The following is a 16,215-nucleotide window of genomic DNA, read 5'->3' on the forward strand; positions in this document are numbered from 1 at the left end:
TCTTCATTTTACTTTCACAGCAGTGGGATTCCTTCACATTAACCACCTTATATGTAATTTGTTGTACCTCCGAATTAAAATTAATTATAAAAAAAATCATCCCAGCTCTTTCATATTGTCATTTTGGAACTAAGAAGGACAAGTGACTTGAGCAATTTCAGCTGGATGATCTAACTTCAGAGAATATAGCAGTAGTTCCAACTCATGAGAAATAAATTAAAGCCCAAATTCTTAATTACATACAAAATCTAATTTATATTATCAGAATTCCTGCAGCTTAAGAAGTGGGCATATATCTTGGGAGAAACTGAACATTTGTAAATGGCACAAATGACTGGGGTCTTTTCCTCCCTTATTTGCACTTTTCTGAAATTTTACACATAGAAAAGAAGACACCAATTTGTCTCAAATTTTTTAGTATCACTGAACTGAGAAAAAAGAAAAAAATACTCTGGTATACTTTTTTTATTTTTTTGAAGACATTTCCATTTCAAATTAAAATATAAGCAGGTGATTTCAATTTTTATTGTTTGATATGAACTATTTTAGGACTAGTGAAATGTTCATATAATCCCTATTTTAAAGGTTCGTTCAAATGTCATTTACATTACTTACTTTTGTGTCACATTATGAGTTATTAGAAATTATCCTTTAAATAAGAAAAACCAATACAGATAGTCTTGAGGAGCTGAATCTGTTTTAGGAGAAAGATATGAACAGTTGCAGGTTTCAAATCCTGCATGACTCAGTTTTGAACCTTACTGAGGCTTGACATAAGATGCTTCCTTTGAGTTTCTTTTTTCCTTTTTTTTTATTGGAAAGAAAGAGGGAAAAAGCAAAGAATAAAAAAGATAAATAAGAATGAAGCTAGAACTAATCCTTCAGTGTATCTGCTGTCACTGTAACTTCTTAAAAAATAGAAAGGAAGTCAGATTGTGATCACTTGTGAAGGCTGACATGGCAATATATTCTATCCATGTACTTTTGACTGTATAACCCGCTTTCTATCTCTTCATTCAATTCCCTTTTGCCTACAGTTTGCATTTGAGATTTCCAAAAGGCTTCTACGGGTTGCCTTTGAGTGAAATAACCTCTTGCAAAGAAATGAATTTTCCCTGTCCAGTGCCTTCAAGTCATGCCAAACTTAAAAAATTATGTGTAAATCCTGTATGACAGAACTTTATATTTCTGTGTAGATAAAAGTCTTTATTAAATAGCAACTATATATATATATATTTTAATAAGTCTGTCTGTAAAATTCACCAGCTCTGCTCTATAAGTCACTGCTACTCCCTGTTGGTTCTCATAAGCATGAGAAACTGTGCATCTCCTTCCAGGGAGACAGAGTAAAGAACAACAAAGAGAATGTCCTTGCAGTGAATAATTGGTGAATATTTGACAGGCTGAGAAACCTGGGGTTCAACCTGCAGAGAAGAAGCTTGTGTGAAGATCTCATAACAACCTTCCAGTACCTGAGGGGGGGCTACAGAGGCGCCAGAGAAGGACTCCATCCCAGGAACTATAGTGATAGGAGAAGGAGTAATGAGTTCAAAATGAAAGAGGGATTATTTGGATTAGATATAGGAAGAAATTATTGACTATGAAGGTGGTAAGGCCCTGCCACAGGTGGCCCACAGCTGTGGATGTCCCATCCCTGGAGGTGCTCAAGGTCAGGTTGGATGGGACTCTGAGAAACCTGGTTGAGTTGAGGTGTCCCTGCCCATGGCAGGGCATTGGAACTGAAAGGTTCCTAAGGCCCCTTCCAGCCCAAACCATTCCATGATTGATGTGTGTTATAAAATTTCTTAGGACAAACTGCTCTCCAACTCTGCATCAGTCTCTTCCCAAAGAACATTGCCAGTTGATTAAAACCTTACAGTATAGAAAGAGGAATATTGTATGAGTGAACTGGTGCTGTGAAGAACCTACAAAAGTGAAGCTGATAAGCTAAGATTTAGGAATACTGCTATAAATATTTTCTAGCTCTTTCCTGTCTCTCTGCTTCCTTTTTTTCTTGACTGGTTAAAACTCTCACAGACAAGTTTTCTTTTCAATTTATGATATTGACATTTATGATGTTATTGTGCCAAATTCATGCTTTTTTTTCCCCAATGGTGATACAATTTCTTCAATTCAATGTGCAAAAATTACTTCTCTCAAAAGTTTCCTAATATGATTACTGTTCATTTATTTAGCTGCCAAATCATAAACTTACAAACTTAATACTTCTGAGAAGACAGAGCAATGTCTTGAGAGTAGAAAAATATTTAGCAAACAGTGGCAGATATCAGTACAAGCTTCAGGTATTCAATTATTCTTTAAATAAATCACCGTTCTTCTGATGCAGGCTGCATCTACAAATGAAATCTTGTACCTCTGCAAAACCTCAAAATAACACCTAATTTACAGAGTTTTCCCACTGCACAGATATTGGGAGAACACCTACAGTTTTATTTTGGCCCCAGCTTGTTCACACAAGATGGGACTGTCAGGAAAAACCTTTGAACACTCTGTCCATCCCCTCCCTAAGGACTGCAACATGAGGGAGTGACAAACACACTCTTATCATACATATTCCCTTATACTTCCTGCAATACATTCCTCCAAGTGTCCTGTGGCTGAAAAGCAGAAGCACGCCCACTTTTCCACTAGAGAAACTTTATAGAATAATTCAGAAGTTGAATCATTTTAGGGTCACCCAAATGATATACTCAATTTGCAGTGGTAAAGTCAATCAGCAAATGCAAGTTGTGACAGAAGTTCTCACCTGACACACTAAAGTTACACAGATGAAAATTAATGCTCCTTTCCTTATCTGAATGACGTAATAAATACTAATGGGAAAGAAAAAGGTTCAGTAATAAGCCTGAATTAATTACATGTTTATTGAGGCACAGTGAAGCAAATGAGTACGGGAAGCTGGCAAAGAGCCAGATGAGTAATAAACAGTTTTAAGACTGTCTGGAGACAGACTTGAGAATATTATAGTCATCAAGCAGCTGAAAACAGCCTCAGGGTAATTATAAGCATTTGCAATCGATTAAAGAGAGCATGATTCTTTTATGGGTCTTTATTAAACTTGCATTAAAACTTAAAACTATTAGAAAATGTTATGGTTTCAAGCACATCTATGTCAGTGGTCATCATATTTATTCCTGGAAAACATATGTGCAGGAAAGAGATTCACAGGACCACTTATTTTATACTGATTTTAAAGGAAATACTGGGAATTTGGGGCCCATACATAGAGATGGGCATTATCTCAGAATCTCACCCCTCTTGAAATGCAGGAGGGTAGCCTTTCTGCAAGCAGCTCAGCCTGTCAGATTTCAGGTATAACCTTTGTTTTGCTGGGATCTTCCAAGAACAGCACTCCAATTCTAAATTTTCAAATTTATTTGAAAACCACTGCCTTTCTGGGATAGGGAGGGGGATAAAGCTCTTTTATCTTCATAGTTTCACAGACTTGTTTACTTAGACTGAACTTCTCCATAATGCAAATGTCACTGCGCTCACCACCTTAAGATTCTATTTTATTTTGTCTCTTTCTGCAAAATCCTCTCTCAGACTGAGCTTGAGACACCTTCTACTGGCCAGGTACCTCACACTGCTGCCTTCATCCTTTCCTTGTGTGGAACTAATCTGAAACCCCTGTATTTGATAAAGGAGCAAGAAGGGAGATCCATGAGGAAGTTTTTCAAGACAGATGCCGACTAAAGTCTTTCTTACTGCTAACCTCCTCCCTTCTGCTCCAGCCAAGTCTTGACAATTACTTCTTCAACAACTTGTTTCCTGTGGGAATGCCTCCTTCAGCCTCACAGAGCAAATCCCCTTCACAGCCTTAAAGCTTGCTTTTTCTCTCTTCTTTACAAAAGTTAAAATTAAAATAACGCCTAAGGGAATGGCAAATATCCATTGCCAAATATTTGCAGTATTAGTTGGAAGGTCAAAAAACTGTAAGGAAAGATATCTTAGTTCTGGAATCAGTAAATATTTCATAGATCTCCAGTGATGGCTGCATACCAAAAGCATGCTGGGATGAAATGCACAAGATTAGGCCAAAAACCAGGAAAGAGAAGTGGGGTTTTAATTTTATATTAAAAGAAAAAAAAAAGATTTTTTTTCTTTTAATAAAAAATACAGAAGAGTTTTAAAATGTTAATATCACCACAATAAAAGAATTGGGATGAAGATAAAATTAATTCTCCAGAAAAAGTCTTATTCCCTCAGCCTTTCAATGGGAAGATAGCAGAATCTTTCTAGCCACTTTAGCAGCAACAAAACATTAAAAATAAATGTTTCCAAACAGCTTGACTTTCTGTCTTTCATCTTAGAAATGCAGAGATACCTACACTGTAAATTGCACGAGATTCACAACTATGTTCTTGCAGTGATTGACTGATTCCTTCATAAAGAATTTACTACTACAGAAAAGTATCTACATTTTTTTCCTGAAAAATACAGTGAGCTGTAAACTGCCCAGGAGTAAAACACAAATTGCAAAAGCTTCTCCCTTGTTGATACACCACGGAGATAAAACCCAACAGTGTGCGGGGACTGCAGCTCAATCACTCTGCCCATATGGCCTGGGCTCACACATTCTGGTCTCAAATGACTATTTCCTTCCATGAAATATGTCTTGTTCATGTTGTGACTGGCCACTGTCATGGGCCAGTCTGTGGATCAGGTAGGATTTGCTGTTTCAAACTGCATTTTGCTTGCTTTGAACTTGAAACCATAAATATTAATAACTTGGCAAACTTGCTCAAAGTGTTTACAGATGGCAGTGATTCTTTTTATAAATCCAAACTTGACAATTTCCAAAGGGATAAGTTAAACATTTACAGTGTCCAATCTCAAAATGCCTTCACTGAAAGGGTGCTGATGCTCCTAAGGAGGAATTCAGACAAGAGGAGGAGCCTCCCAGTCTCGACATCTGCTCGTGAGGAGGAGATGCACAAACCCCCTCTGCACAACGATCCTACACGTTGAGCTGAGCAGTCAAGAATGAAACGAGCAGGAGCTGATTTGGCTGCTTAAATGGTTTGGCTTCTACATGCTGTGTGGATAGTAATTTTAATAGCAGTTTGAGAAAGGCATCAGTCTGCTGCATAATTCTGCTGCATTTCATGCCGCCTACTCTTTATCTCTGCAAGAAGACTCTGTTTAACAGTCTTTGAAGAAGTGCAGAATTGTTCTTGAATGCTTTTAATATCCATGTATTAAATTTTCCTAAGCAAAATCAGATTTCGTGTCCTGGACAGGCCCTAACTTGTCCTACCAGAAGGAACAAAACACACTGAATACAGGGGGACTGATAGCACTGGCATTTGCTCTAGATCATGCTTGCAGAATGCAAGGATTAGGGAAAAGACAACTTCTTCTGATTTTCAAGAGTTCATCTGAATTTATACACTAAAAATACAATTACAGCAAATGAAATACAGCAAATATCACCTAAGCCTGCTCACTTTAAGATGTTCCTTTTTCTCACATCCCCACTTATTAATTAAATTCCGACTGTATGCTGGCTTCACATTTGTTACTAGGGAGGCTCTACCACTTAGAAAAGACTATGTCTTTTCTGCAGTCTTTACTTAGCATAACAAAGTCAACAGTAGAAAAATAAGATTTTTTACAATTATCAAGGCATCATTTGTTTTGTCTTAAAATAGTCAGCCTATCTTAAATTTCTTAGAAAAGAAACATAACTTGAAAACTTAGATGTCAATTATTTCAGAAATGCATTTCCACCTCACTTTTACAACATCCAGTTAGTTATGAATTAATGAAAGAATTGCTTCTTTTGAAGACTTAACTTTCCTTATCAGTAAAGAACCTTTAAGTAGACTTGAGGTTTCTAAGATTTAGATGTTAGTACAGTAGTGTTAAAACAGTAAAACTGAATATACTCATCTACTTAGATTCAAAATAAAATTTGAGATTTTTAAGTAGGATTAACATAGGGGAAATTATTCTCAAATCTGCAGAAAACGTTTCCATTACAAAAAATTCTCTGATAATGAAAAGCAATCGATGATAGACTGCAAGATAAAATTCAAAATCAATTGTATTGATAGGATTTAAAACCTTTGATTTCAATAAATTGACACATAAAGGTTTGCAGCCTTTATGAAATGTGCAAGGCAACTGGTTTAGTGCAGTATGTACTTTGGATAAGATCCTAATTTTACTGTAGGAAAGTTTGTTTCAAATATGAAAGGCCCATTTTCTTCCACAGAGCAAAATTATTGTTGGAAATAATTTCAGTAATACAACTAAAGTATTTTGTTTTAAATAATTAAATTAAATGACTACACAAAATAATTTATTGGAAAGCAAAGTAGTGAAATTCTGATAGTTGCTGGAATCTGCCTATTAGTGCTTTGACATTTTCTAACATAGAAAAAGATGGCAAGAATGAGACAAAAAAAAGGATCACCATGAACCAGAATCTATATCCCCATTATTTGTCAAGTGTCATTTACTGCTATGGAGACACCACTTCATGTTATGATACACACCTTGAGAAGGAATGATTGCTGCACATGAAAAACATCACCAGGGCAAGAAATTGCTGCTTGCACAGGTGTCAGTTTTGCAGACAGCTGTGCACAGCATATCAATAATCTGCTCCTAATACGAAATAAATTCTAATACAGGTATCAAACTCCCACCTACTTTAATGTTTGATACTAAATGTTCTATTAAATATCTAATAGTAACTGCTGCAAGCAGTTTCACTGAGCAAAGCTTTTAGCAAGAATTTTATTTTAGGTCTTTCTTTTAGCAAGAATTTTATTTTATGTCTGAGAAAATAAATAAGTCTCACTGCAGCAGAACCTCTCAGGGAAGCTGAGGTACAAGACTGGGATCTCCCAGAGGAAATTGCAACCACCCTAAGCTGCACTGATGCTGACCAAAGGGATGGATTATTCCTGGACCTCCGCCCCATATCTGCATGACCAATCTTGACTTCTTCCTAAAATAGGCACAGAAGCTAATGGCCATGTTCCCTTCCTCAGGATCTTCTGGAGTTCTTGGGCCAACGCGCTTTTTAAAAATTCCAACTGACGCTTGAACAGTTCTCTTTTGTAAAATATTTCATGCCTAGAGACCGATCTAAATAGTGGCTTTCTCACACATTACAGAATTATTAGAGTTGGATGAAATTTCAGGACATTATACTGTCCAATCTGCTGCTCTAAGTATGGTAAATACTGAATTCAGACTTATTCACTCTGTAATCCACTAAAAAGTGATTCTAGTTCCTCTTTTCATGCCATTAATTTCTTCATCCCTCTCTCTGTGCTAGTTCTTCTTCCATCAATAGAGAATCCAGGAAGAGAAAATGCAAACTGCTAACCTGTGATAAATTTTTTTCAGTTTATCAATAAAATAGCAGGAAAAGGAGAGAAAGTGATATAATTTGTTAATATTTATAACAATATGGCAAGATTACTCTCTAGGGGCTACTAATCAAAAAATTCATCATGTGTCTGTGAAAAACTGCTGTCATAGATCAAAAACTGGGTAAAAGGATTGTGAACAGGCAAAACACAGTGGTTTTGAAACCGAATGGTGAAACCTAATGGTTTCACCTGAAACAGAGCAGCAAAGGATTAGAGGGGCATTCCAGTATGAGCAAGAAAAAGAAATGGAAAGCCAGTGATCAAAAGAAAGAATGAGAGGCTTCAGGTTAGAGATGGTGATCTCAAAGTCCTGCTCTGTTTACTATTAAAAATGGTGAGGGAAACCATCAATGAAATCAGCATCTTTATAAAATCTTTATAAAATTTTATAAAGAAACATTAAGAAGCAAAAGAATACAGAAATGGCTTGCTGCCCTAGGATGGCTGTCAAAATCAAGGATTTAGCTTGATGCAGTCTAAAGAAACATACCATTGCATAGCTAATAGCTCTACTCTGAGTCACAGATTAATTTAAAGATCAGTTTACATTTAAAATCATTTTATCCATGGTATTAATTCCAAACTATGTACACACACCCCTCACCCCAAAAAAACCTACCCGCTTCCCCCCCCGCCCCGCCCCCAAAAATGCCCAAGCCACACAAATGGTTAGAAAGGGAACAGACTGCTCAGAATATAATAAGTGCAGAATGTTGGGGGTTTTTTGCACCTTGTCCTGATGTCTGGGATGGTGATCACTAATCAGAGTCAGATTACCAGCCTTTCTTGGTTAGTAAGGCATTACTTGTTGACTACTGAGTTCTGAATGCCAGAGAGGCTGGTACAGAGTCTAAATATTTGCCACGGGTCACATCTGAGGATGTTGTGTCACTGAATGAGCTATTGCTCGGAAACTAATTCCTTGCAGGCAGGCAGGCATCTGTGTTACATAAGTCACACCATTATGTTGTTCTTACCCAGATAGCAAGGACAAAATAGCATGGTGTCTGAACTGTATTTTTAAATTAAATAATGAAACTTGAATAATTTAAACCCAGTATTTTCAAATATAATTATTCAAAGACATTAATTATAAAATTTGCTTGACGCTTTTGAACTCAAAAATACATGCAAAAAAGATACCCCTTAAATTAAAAGTTTGTAACTGTCTTCACATGTACCTGGCATTTAAATACACAAACTCATAATTTCTGAGCAAAAATACTCTGCTGTGAGATTTTTAGGTTTTATTTTTAGGGGTTTTTGTGTGTGTGTTCCTTATGCCATGGCTGGTGCTTTTAGGTGCTGCTCTGTTATAGAGAAGAATTCTCCTATTCATCACTTTCTAGTCTTCTAATTTAAGAATTTATTATGTAGGCAGGGAACAAAAATCAATAACACCTGACCCGAATGAACCAGATATTATGCACAGTAAATCGCTGAAGTGAGCATTTTTCTATAACTTAAAGATTAAACTTTGAACATAAGTTTTAAAATGCTCATCCAAGGCAGTCATGATTACTTATGAATATTGGATGCATCCGAAGAAAACAGGACTGGTTGCAAAGCAATTTTTCACAGAAATAAAGATTGTTAAATTTGTTAGATAATGCAGCCTACCGGAGAAATATTTCCAGTTCTCCTGTCAGCTGTAAAAAATATTTGGGCCAAAATTGGCTGATTCACTGAGCTGGATGGTGCAGTCTTGTGACACTGCCATCTGTGTCACACTTACTCTATCACACAAAAACCACCAATTCAGCACCTTTCAGGAACATTGAATGAACTCAAAACAGAGGGAATGTTGTCTTGTCCAAGCCCTCCTCCTCCTCAACTTCTTCACTCTTGAGAACTTCTTTCTGCATGTTTTATATTTATGACTAGCACCTTGTTCTTGCCAAACCTCTGACCTACATTCACCATCGCTTTGCGTTATGGCCAGAAAGTATATGCCAACAAACAGAAGAGATTCATCACACAATAAACAAATCTACAGAACGCAAAGCTTACACGTTGCATCTTCAATTGTCATTTTATGTTTCTACTGCCCAAAAAACCCCAAGAGAGCTGGCTAAAAAGTTTTATGCTTCATAAACACAGGTAGAACGGAAAAATCGTAAGTTCCTAATTTATCAGCTAACTCTAACAAAGACATTATCAAATAAACCTGTAAATGTTGATGGATTTTAGAAATAGATTTCTCTGAGGTGCTGTAAAATAGTGCCAGAACCATAAATATTCACAAGCAAAAGATAATCCATTGGAAGACTTATAAGCTGTAACGTGACAATTTTCAACAGGATTACAGATTTGACAAAAACCGCCCTAATAAATAAATACTTACCATAGTCATTATCGTAAAAAATAATGAATTTCTGCCAGGCATATTCTGTGACCACTCTGAGGATGACATCATTTAGGTAGACGGGGGGCCGCACGGAGAGCGTGTAGTCATCGTTGCGGCTGCTCCTGGTGAGCCCGCAGCCGCTCCTCGGCGTTCCTGCCGGGGCGCGCTGGATGAAGAGGTGAGGGATGTGCATGGCATCGGCCAGAGACTGCAGGGATCCTGCTGACGTGCACCCAATGGAGCTGACAAGGGCCAGGATGCCTTGGTTCATCAGGTCACAGGCTGTAAGAAAACAAAGAGATGTGGGGAGTGAGAGAGGTTCAGCGCACACAGCCTGTTTTGCTGCTGAAATACACTGGAAGCTGAAACACAGCAGATCCAATCAAGGAAAACATGAGTACACTTTTTATATTGAGTAATACAGATCTAAAATTCATCAAAATCACAAAGCCAGTCTATTCACTTTGAGGTTTCTTGTGGTCTAAGCTGGAAGACTGTCCTGTCCACCCCATCAAAAAATGAATTTTCCCTTTGAAATGAAATCCACCACTGGATCTTCTCAAAAACACTAAGAACTGATTTTGGCTATGGAATTAACATGACCACCCAAGGAGATAAGCACTCTTCAAAGTCTAGCACAACAGCTTGATGAATAATAGTATCTTTGCATTATACAGGGAAAGCTTGTAATAACAGCTCAGGCTTGCTGTCAACTTTTGAAGACAACTGAATAGCATTATGTGCATTAAGTTGTCCAAGGGAAAAAAGTTTCTTCTAGGATTTAAGAGGTATATGTATATAGGATGTATATATCTCACATAAACTTTTCTTTTTCTTTAGAAGAAAAACAACCTTCCTCTCACCCCCAAGCTAGTCTTATAAGTAGCAAAATGCTTTCAAAATTCAGTGAACAGTTTCTATACATTTACTTTCCTCATCTCTTTAAGACATGAAGTTGACTGCAAAATATAACACCTTAAGACTAACTAATGGTCCTATTAGTTACAGTAGACAGCCTTAAGTACAACACCAGTAACATCCACATTAATAAAATGGTGTTTATCATGAACAATGTTGATGCAATCACTAAATATCAAAGAAATTTATAATCATTAGGTCTACAATTTTGAAGGGTTACCCTGTGAATCAGTCATGTGTTTATACTGTGTTTCTGAAAGGCTGGAGAGCTTGAATGAAGAAATAACATGGACTTGTAGCATAATTCTCCAGAACACAACCAAGGCTAAATTTTGAAATAGTCAAATTTTCACTGGCAAAGTTACACAAGCAGTTAACCTGCATTCACACATGTAAATGAGTAATGGGATGGTAAAACCAATATGTGTTTACATATGAATATCTAATACTAAACTGTACAATTATTTCTTCTGCAGGACTATTCTGCACACACAACAGGTGCAAGCTAAAACAAGAAACCCACATGTGAGAATATATTCACCTGAAAATATAAAAACATATTTTAGTGCCAGACCTGTTGTCTCATATCATATGGCTCTTACTCACAGTGAGTAATATGTTACTTTGCAAACACACCTATTGATCTCAATGGGAATATTTGCAGTGTGAGGAATGGAGTTCCACATCAGGCCCATATAGAGATTGACTTAGAAGCCAAAGGACAGCACCAGAAGTCAGCAGTGCTGAGAACCGCTGTCTCCTAAAGCCAGAACACTACTTTCATTAAGAGAGAGAGATCTGGAACATACAAGGGTGTATTTCCAGGCCCTACTGATGCTGCTGCTGAGGCTTTGTCCCTTGGAGCCCTTCTGAATTCCATCATGCAGATAAATATGGGAGAGAGAGAGCATTCCCACACAGAGCTTTCAAAGTGTTTTGGCTTAGGATAAAGTGTTCTCTCTGTTACACACTCTGAATACAGCTCAGATTCTGGACTTTGGGTTAAAGGTAACACATATTTGATAATTTCAAGTATCCTTCTTCAGGAAAGTATCAATATAATTGATAATGGGACAAAAAATATTGGTATTTCACAAGTTTCTAAAATTTGGAACATTTCAAAACAATCTTAATAACTATTCATCTTTCATGCTGCTTGTTACAGTCCTTCCTCATCACTTTAATCAAAGATAAAAGGCTTGTCAAGTTAAATTTTTAGGGACATGCTGAATCTCTTTCCTTATTTGGTTTTCCTGGACCAAGGGCTGCAATATCTAGGTTACATATCCCAGTGAGAGTGCTATGGCTTGAGAAAAAAACCTATTTTCTGTTGATATATTGCTAGATATTGATATAATTGATATGAAAAAAATAAATATTAGATTTTTCAAAAGCCTAATTCAACAAAACATTAAGGTTTTTGCCTCTGATGTCACTCGTTCAGATAAAATATGTGGTGTGACCCACCAGTCAATGAAGCCTTTTAAAAATAGAGCCACGTCAAAATGCATTCTAGAAATTGCTTGAAAATGTCTAAATTTCCAGGCACACTTTCAGACTCTCGATAACCACTCCCTGTAATGCCATGGAGTGGGAGATATGCTTTTTATGAAAATTGTTATTGAAACATGAAGAGGAAGAAAACAGCATGGAACATTCAGCTCCACAGGACCAAATCTTAATAATGGCAAACAAACTGAATGAAGGATGAAAATCTTCTCCCTTAACACTGCATCACATTTGTTACAACAGCCTCCGGACTGAAGTTGCCTGGGTGTCTCTTTCTTCCATGATGTGCTTATTCCCATGGCTGAATTGGGACAATATGCACTTAATTATGCTAAAATAGACCTTACTCCTGCACTCTTAGAGGCTAGTTAATACACAGATTAGCTGCTGGAGAAGGGACAATATCTCAGAGGGAGCTTTTTCTAGAAAATCAGTGCCTGAATTGAGAGTTCACCTTTGAGTCAGACTGACAGGATTATTCTTTGAGCAGAAATATAGTTTCTGCAGTATAAACACATACAAAGTAAAGCCTATGTATTATGTAAAATATCATGTATGACATTGAAATATTTCTCAGCCAAGAAGAACTTTTGTTGTCTCCAGTAGAAGAGTTCATTGGTAAAAAGCACAAGACTGAGGTCTATGTACTTTCTCAAGCCTTTTTCCTCCCTCAGTAACACCAGCTCTACTAAATCCTGCTCCTAGTGTTCCAAATCTTTCAATTGCATCTTACCAATGGACTAAAAGCTATAGTTCAAACATATGTGAGATATTGGTTGCATTTCCTTCCCCAAGGTTGAAATATCCAAGTTTTGTTTTGCCCCATCTATGTTAAAAAACCCACATACTCATATATATATATATATACATACACACACACACACTTGAATGCTATCTTGGCATTCAAAACTCTGCTGCAATTTAATTTACTACAACCTCCTTGGTTGGTTGTATTTCCAAGCTGGTGTTTAGTCTACTGCCAATATCATCAAGGAATATTAGTTTACCATCAAGTAGAGAAATAAAAAATATTGCTGTGTCTATAGAGTCCTCAGTCATGCCCTGTAGAAATGCCAAACTCAGATGGACCTGTACACAGCTCCATCACAAATTTAACAAAGGAAGAGCAGAAGTTCAGTAATAGTGTTTCTAAAATATTGATTCAAACTATAGGCTACATTTAAACAGAAGTTGTCCAAATAATAGTTCACTCTTCTAATCACCATGTAGCAGATGTTCTTAACAACTGCATCTTCACCAGCTAAAGGAATAAAACTGATCACATTATTTTCAACATTTCATAGAGAGAATAAGAAGAATATCAGTAAGATGACTTGAAATGTTTCACCATTTTATATATATACAGCATGCTGGCATGTACTCAGCATTATGTTTAACTCTCCAGCTTATCTTGGTCTTTTTTCAAAATGCAAAGTTTCTGAATTTTCAACACCGGTGGGCCAATTGCCAGTAACAAATAAACAATCTTTCAGAGTAAAAACTCTTGCTAGTTTGGCAGGCATGTAAAGAAAATAAAAAACCGTAATTTTGTGGCTAGTGTGCTATTTTTTTTAAATAAAGAGCACAACCAATTGAATTGGAAATAAATAATTTACATCTAGGCTATCAGCATGTACAAGCATTTCCAGCAAAGCAGAATTTAAATGGCCATGGTAACAAACGTGTCCCTAAAATGAGTTCTCTCTAAAATGGAAAGAATGGTAGGTCCTTAAATAACTACTATGTGCTGTAATGTAGAAAGAAAACACCCCAAAAAAATCTATAAATAAGAGCAAGTTAAAAACAGATGTAGGGATAAATAAGATGCAACAAAAAAAAAAAAAAAAAAAAAAAGGGACTACTGAGTTTCAACTATTGCTATGAAAGTGAGAATTTTCTTTTTTATTTCTCCCATGTTCTTCTAATAGTAAATCACAACACATCATCCTCATCTACTGTGAACTGATGAGCCAAACTGAAAAAAGTAGTGTAGGATCTCTAGAGACTTGGCTAGCAGTCCAATTTTGCTCCCACTTAAATTGGTTGTTAAACAAAGTCAGACCAACTCTTAACACTATGTTTTTGAAAATGCTAAATTCTGTGCATAAATAGTGGGTAGGATCCCTTTAAATAACCAGACATGTATTCTACGGTTCTTTTAAGCTTCTGTAATTTAGAAACTACCAGGCTCCTTCCAGAAAAGCAGCAGTGTTTGAGATGATGCTGAGTGAACAAAAATTAGCTCTGAACGCTGTTCCCAGAATCATGGTCCCATGGGCCAGCCACACACCTCAGCGTCATTCCGCTGGATGTCCTCTTCCAAGCTGACATCATTTCAATCTCAGTGCTTCTGGATGTTTTCCACATTACCCGTGTAGTGTAATGCCTCCAAGCTATTTATCTGAATGTGAATCTGGGGAAGAAAACCTCTCTTGACTGAGATCTCTGATGTGGGATGGAGACTACAAACAGTTTGTTACCCTGTGCATCTGCTCTATGTTTTGAAAATGCTCTAAGGACTTTGTCACCAGGAGGGTTCCATACAGTTGGGCAAAATTTGCTTTCCTTTGATTTCTGCTTAAGGTGAATACAGTCTTTCCACAGAAAGATTTTTTTTTTACTCTCTTTTGGAGCCTGTACAATTAACCACCAGAAGAATCCCAGGTTCCCTTGAAGAATACTCAGATTTATTCTCCATCTCATCCAAATGGCCAGGAACATAGACTTTGGTCAGAGGGCAGGGAAAAAACCTAATCCATAGGAGCCTCAGGTTTTCTCCATACAGTAGTAATGAAGAGAGCACTAATGGATTTATTAAAGCATTCCAGAAAGTCACTGTCCCTATTAGCGCTAATCCACATTCAAACCAGGATACACATCTGATCCAAGGGTCAAAATGCCTGAACCCTTAGAAATGCATATTAGGCAGCTTCTCTGTAGCTTTGGAAATATAAGCTATTATTTCTTGTTCATTTTGAAAATATGCTGTTGGCTGCTCCTCAAATCCTTTCTGAGCTTCAGGGTGCTGATGAAAACTGAGGGACCATAGCATACAAATTCTCTGTTGCAAAGGGTAAGGAATAAGGTTAAAATCTGCATTTCTTTCACTGTGATGTTCCGCTCCCTCCCAAAATGCATGCCTTTTTTGTCTTTGTCACCTTTAAATGTTCCCCAAACCACCCATGAGTACATTGCAGAAAGATAATACATTCACAAGAAAACAGCCATGAAAAGCGACGAGAAGTTTAAACAGATAAACTACAGGTCTTTCTGTTTGGTGTTCACAATCTCAGATGCAAGAAGTAGAATGAAATGTGATTGAGATCCATGATCAAGTGAGATTGGTCTCAAATTCCTAATAAATCCTTTTAGTCACTTTTGGATGGCAATTCTGCTCTTGCAAATTATTTTTCCTTCATAACACAATGGTTCATCCCAGACTTAGAGCTGCATTATTTCTAGAAGAATGACAGCACATTTTTAATATATCCTGAAAACCCTTCAGAAGGAAATAAGGATAAAGTTGGGGGAGGGGAAATTATTGACTGGATTTTAAAGAATATTCTCCTCTGCAATGCAGATAACAGTCTATCCTGTTCCTTTTTTAGATAAGGTTAGAGAATTCCACTTCATTTACATCTTCTCTGTAAACGTTAGTAAAAATTTCCCTCCTGCCACTACATTATACACAATTCTGACTAACAGTATTTTAAATTCACTTGTAATTAACCTTTAAGGGATTTTAGTTTGTCCTGACTGTAAAACAAACTTGTGTTTGAGTCTTAGCAGCTGTGCTTTCTAAGCCTTGGGATTTCTTTGTTTGGGAAAAATAATCCAAACTTCTGATATCTAAAACTATTACCAGAAAGCACATTTGCATCTCTGTTGCACAAAACACCACAACAACTTTTGGAACTTTCAATATTAAAAAGCATTTGAGAGCCTTTTTTGGGTCAGATATCTTCCTGTATATAAGCTTTGCCAACTATGGTAGAGTTAAATCCATCACATTAAAATGCAATAAATAAT

At 36.8% G+C, this 16,215-nt stretch overlaps 1 protein-coding gene across 3 annotated transcripts in view; it reads right to left on the reverse strand.

Moving 5' to 3' along the window:
* Nucleotides 1-16,215, reverse strand: part of GRID2 (glutamate ionotropic receptor delta type subunit 2) — a 679,111-nt gene that overhangs the window by 274,075 nt on the left and 388,821 nt on the right. For all 3 annotated transcript variants that reach the window (XR_010027765.1, XM_063156612.1, XM_063156611.1), the window contains exon 3: nucleotides 9,757-10,041. Coding sequence is in view for 2 of the 3 variants with exons in the window: in XM_063156612.1 (XP_063012682.1) it covers nucleotides 9,757-10,041 (285 nt within the window). In the remaining variant the exon portion in view is untranslated. The remainder of the gene's footprint in view (nucleotides 1-9,756; nucleotides 10,042-16,215) is intronic.

The sequence above is a fragment of the Melospiza melodia genome, chromosome 5 (assembly GCF_035770615.1).
Source record: "Melospiza melodia melodia isolate bMelMel2 chromosome 5, bMelMel2.pri, whole genome shotgun sequence".
Classification (NCBI taxonomy): domain Eukaryota; kingdom Metazoa; phylum Chordata; class Aves; order Passeriformes; family Passerellidae; genus Melospiza; species Melospiza melodia.